The 5,337-nt window shown below is 37.7% G+C and overlaps 1 protein-coding gene across 1 annotated transcript; it reads right to left on the bottom strand.

Annotated features, from left to right (window-relative positions):
* Window positions 1-1,794: 1,794 nt before the first annotated feature.
* LOC113286232 (very-long-chain 3-oxoacyl-CoA reductase-like) lies at window positions 1,795-3,958 on the bottom strand. The gene is made up of 3 exons (XM_026534899.1): window positions 3,083-3,958; window positions 2,853-2,967; window positions 1,795-2,380 (listed from the first exon to the last, which is right to left on the bottom strand). Exons 1-3 carry the CDS (start codon window positions 3,570-3,572, stop codon window positions 2,137-2,139), a joined length of 849 nt encoding a protein of 282 aa, XP_026390684.1. The 5' UTR covers window positions 3,573-3,958; the 3' UTR covers window positions 1,795-2,136.
* Between the last annotated feature and the right edge of the window lie 1,379 nt (window positions 3,959-5,337).

Genomic DNA, 5,337 nt, shown 5'->3' with positions numbered 1-5,337 from the left:
GACTTTTCTTTTTCAGTCCAACGTCGTAATGGTGTTGGTTCATGTAATCCCATTAAACGATGTATTCTGTTGCCTTGACGAAAATCAAAACTATGCAAATTTTCATTATAAACAACACCTAAACTCGAAAGCCAAGGCTCGCCTAATATCACATGCAAATTTTCTCTACAAGATAGTTCACAATAAGCAAAACTGCAATAATTACCTCCATGGAAGCTAAAATCAAGAAAACCGCCAAATAAATCCCATTCACCGCAATTCCTTTCCCTGAAGTAATTTGCTGCTCCAATAAATATATAGTTTTTCGGGCTTAATGGATCAATAATAAAGTCCGTGATCATTCCATCTACACTAAAAGTAGTACGAAATTCCTTTTCCATAACTAAGAACTTGAAAATTAAGGCACTCAATAGAGGCTCTTAACCGTGGATAGAAACAAAGCTAAGACACTCAATAATAGAGAATCTCAACCGTGGCTCTGATGCCACTTGACGTAGCGGAAGCGTATGATTTGGGATCAAAGATCCGATAAAGATAAAAACTAGTGTGAGATCAATAGATTCACAAAAGTGATGATAAAATAAAGATATAAAATAAAAGATAAGTTTGATATTAATCAAATAATAATATTGGTTGTAGAATTGTGTATCTCTACTATGCTTATGCCTTCTTATATAGGCTTCAAGGATTCTAAATATAATCAGGACTAGAAAAGGAAATCACACCAAACTAGGAAACACGCTAGAACTAGGAAAGAAATCCTAAATAAAGAAATAGACTAAAGCTAGTAAAAGGAAATCCTTATAATAGGAAATAGAGAACTTGTGAGTAGGATGTCCTACATCACTATCAGTAAGAGACTGAAGCACTTAATCATTGAAGGCGACTCTCTCATTGTGATCAACTCTCTGAAATATAACAGTTTACTATCCCCAGAATTAAGGAAAAGATAAGCGTGTTTTCTTTTATGGAGTTTAGTTTCATTAAAAAGGAGGCAAATGTCATGGCTCTCATTCCTTAGCAGCGCACACTGTTGAATACCAGATGTCTAATCAATGGTTAGTTTCTCCTCTTTCATGTATTACTCACTTGTTAAGTGAGTGTTCTTACCTCTCTTAGTTTTTTCGTTGGTTGTTTGTTTTTCAACCTTCAAAAAAAAAAAAAAAAAAAAAAGAAAGAAAGAAAGATTATAAGCTCAGTATTCCGTCATTTGACACTGGTAGCACTTGCCTCAGTTGCAACAGGGAGATGGATGTCTTTGGGACCAAGCTTTACATTGTGCGAGTGATGTTGGGCTTAAATTCCGTCGTGATCTTATTCGAGATGTTTTTGCCGACATCTGTTACATAGCGAGTGTTTCGGCAAGGAAAGAGGTGTCGCTTGGTTTTTCCTCTGATAATGACAGTGCTTTGTGACTTGCAGATGTTTTGGTCTACAGTTGGGGAAATGGTCAGGATGTTTGTTTTGATATTACGGGGGGTCTCGCCTTTCAAGGTGATGGTATCAGTTCCTTCACGCCTGACCGTGCATTATCCAATGCAATCCTGCGTAAACACGATGTAAGTACCTTGACAAATGAAGTGCCCATGGTTTTGGGTTGGGTGTTTTGGAGTTCACTACTCTTAGAGAGTATCGCAACAATTTTGATGCCACGGCTAAGTTAGATAGTTTTCTTATTAATAGATTAGACATACCTATTCAAAAAGGGATAGATGGCTAGCTTGTTACTAGGTTACCAATCAATTTCAAAAACTCTATTGTATACCCTGATTTATGATAATATTATATGTAAAAGGTGAAAATCACAATAATAAGTAGATCAACTAAAACTAATGGACAAACAGACCACTAGATTGGTTTCGTTTGCAAAATGAAAAAAAAAATGGAAAAACTGAACTAAGTTGTACAGATATATTTCCCGCTACCACACAGCAAACCATCAGCCTCACTCATTGTCAGTACGATAGTACCAGCAGGATGCATGCATTTGCATTTGGGCCACCACTTTTCACGTATCCTGCACCAGCTTAGGACCCAAATTTGCATGCGCCCCCACCATAGATTCACGAATCTACCAAATATAAGTGAACAAACTGACTGTAGTTGCTATAGGAGCAGCTGCTAAACTTATAGAAGCTAGTGGAGGTCAATCTCAAAGGTCCAGGCAGTTGGATTCTGCACATGCAAGTGCCAGCATGTCTGGGCCACCGCGTCCGAGTTTATCAAACGCCCTCCTCCTCCACCAATTATTCCAACAACTTGCTGCTGATGACTTAAATTTTGTTCCCCTCGTCCTCCAGCACCCGTCAATGATCTCTGTGTTGACGACGATGGTGATGGTGATGGCGATGGCCAAGTCGATATAGACGTCGAGGACAACCTGCGATACATAGTTAAATAAAGTTGGCATCACTGATCTTAGAATCAACCTCATTAGTTTCTGATTAAGAAGGGGATCATTGGCATGATTTTTTCACACTATCTTACCGATTCTTATAAAAACCAAATGATAATGAACTTAAAAATTAATTTTTGGATAATAGTTCTTCTTATGTTGCTATACATTTCCACGGAAAATAAACACATTCTATATAAAATCTCAACATCTGCTGATTTTAATTTCAGTCAACGGTGGATTCAAAGTGATTATGGTGGCGCTATACATTTCAGATTGTAAGCATTTTCAGCAACACTACTATAGAGCACTGCCGTCCTAGAAATTAGTTTCAAGTTCATTATTATTTGAATATTTTATAGCCAATGAGATAGTGTAAGAAAAACTATGTCTACTGACCGTCTGACCCTGACCCTCCCATGCCTAGTTAACTGTTGTAAAATAAAGATCATTTAACCTGTTTGGTAGCGGAAGGACACCATTGATGATAACATGCGCAATGTGGATACCCATCGGTTGAAATTCTTTCGCCATGCACTGTGATAGTGCTCTGAGTGCAAATTTCCCACAGCCTGCATGCATCAGCTTAGTTGCTTAATATTAAGAACACAAATCCATTTAATCAAAATGAAAAAAAATAAAATGTTAATCAAACTAAATGTTCTGATTGAGGTAATTAACTCATACTTAATTCAGATAAACCAGCAATGCCGTTAAGAGATGCAGAGCAGCCGGTAAAAATTATAGTCCCTTTCCTTCTATTAACCATTCCAGGTATTACTTGTTGGGCACACTGTAAAGCACCAACAGTGGAGACCGCAAGAGATTTCTGGAAGGAATCGATACGGATATCAGTGAAGTTGATAGGAAGATTAAGGTTATTAGAGTTAGGAGTGTAAACAAGTACTTCGACAAATCCAAGTGATAGCACAGATTCAAAAGCTTCTCTAACACTTCTAGAGTCGGAACAATCTATACGTATAGCAAAAACTTGTGCTTTTTCTTCTCTAGCTATTTCTTCTGCAAATCTCGACAATCTCCCTAGATCTCTAGCTAAGATTGCTATGGTGTAACCTTCACGAGCAAATTTTCTTGCAATGGAGAGTCCAAGTTTTGGTCCTACACCAACCACGGCTGCTATGCCTCTGTTTGACGGTGTACTTGCCATATTCCTCATCTTTAGATGTTGGTTTTTGCCCTGATTGCATGAACAACAATGAGAGAGTACTTACTCTCCACCACCACTGTAACTACTTCAGCTAGATATATAGTTGCGTCGTTTTTTGTTGAGACTAGATCAATGGAACCACGACTTTATATATATAGTTGATATACTTGATAGTTCTTTAAGATGTCTCTGGTATCTTTATCTCTGTTGATAGTGCTTCAAGATGTCTGTTGTATCTTTATCTCTGTGGACGGACACTGGATGAAATTTAACCTTTTCTCCAAATACACATCTAGTCATCCACTAGGGAAATGTGGATGACAGAATGCAGTAAGATTCAGATTCGTGTAGGCACCATACCCATATGCAATTCATCGATTTGATCGAGTGGATAAGACCAAGCGGTGGGCGATTCCAGCAAAGCAAAAATGAATATTCGGTGAAGCAGAAGATCCCCCTCTCTATGTAGTGTAACTAGCTAGCATCTAGTAGTTTACAGTAACCTAGCTAGACAACCTCTGGGTGTTTTGTTGCAGCCTTAGGAAGGTCAATTTGTACATCTTCTTTCTTCTTTCTAGCTAGGATTTGTGTGGCTGGGGATCTAATATCCGTGTAAAAGGTTTTGTGACTTGTCAGTTAAAAGTTTCTTTTGCTTTTGTTTGTGTGTTTGTTTGAATCTCCTTGGAGTGGGAGAGAACAAGATATTTTGTTGAAGAGTAATAGTAAATTGTGAAGGGGTTGATTAAAGTGTTTGTGGGTTTGTGAGTTTGATATCCCATTTCATTCAAAGGCTCTTTTTAGGCATACCAAAAATTTTCAAGGCATACAAAATAGTTTTCCCATTCTAGGTGACCTTATAAGAGGTGTTTATTGGATAGTTCAATTACCTATATACCCTTGAACCTAAAATCAAAAAATAAACTATCATAAACATCTTTTCTTCTTCCTCCAGCCAAACCACCTTCCTTTTCTCTCAGAAGTCTTTTTTTCATCACCGTAATTAATTATCGATTCGTGAAAATTCGATCATCGATTAAATTGAACTATATAATGGATCGTACAAAGAAAAAAGCAGACGCCAGGTGTTCTAAATCCTCTTCCAATCCATGAATTAAAGAAGAAGAACCAATTGAAGATGAAGGTGTAAAAACTATCATTGAACCAGAAATTGAATCGGAAATTCAACCATTTGAAGCTCCAAATACTGAAATGAGGATAAGAAGGTATTCCCTACAAACCCAATCTTTTATTTGTTGTTTTTCATGGATTGAATGGGTTAAATTGCTAAAAACTTAGGGTTTTTAACGGTTACAGTAGCGGGTTCGGCTGATAATTGAGTTGAGTTTTGAGCCGAACTGTTCTTGAAATTTCACCCTGAAAGTGTATATGAACAGATCGGCTAAACCGTAAATGTCAATTTTTAGCCGAACCCCAAAATGTGTATTGAATACATCCCAGGACAGTGTCAGGTTCGGCTAATACCTTGCAAACCTTCCCGGCCGAACCTGAGAAGTAAAATTTACCCCAGGTGGTTGTCAGGTTCGCCTGACTCGATTAGATCACTTTCAAGCCGTACCTCTCTCTGTAAACACTTCGAAAATATTGATTTGCAGGCTCTAGGTTCAGCTAGCTCGTGTTGTTGAGTTATCAGCCGAACCTTCTCTTTGCACACTCAAGTTTTTCGATCTTGTTTTGGCCATAATTTTTTCGTCTGATGTCGGAATGACCTCATTCTTTTTGCGTTGTGTTTGTCTTTTCATTCTCTTGAAGTTGA

Source organism: Papaver somniferum, chromosome 6, assembly GCF_003573695.1.
Source record: "Papaver somniferum cultivar HN1 chromosome 6, ASM357369v1, whole genome shotgun sequence".
Taxonomy (NCBI): Eukaryota; Viridiplantae; Streptophyta; class Magnoliopsida; order Ranunculales; family Papaveraceae; genus Papaver; species Papaver somniferum.
The sequence above is the reverse complement of the archived record's forward strand: the minus strand, read 5'-3'. Positions and strand labels throughout refer to the sequence as shown.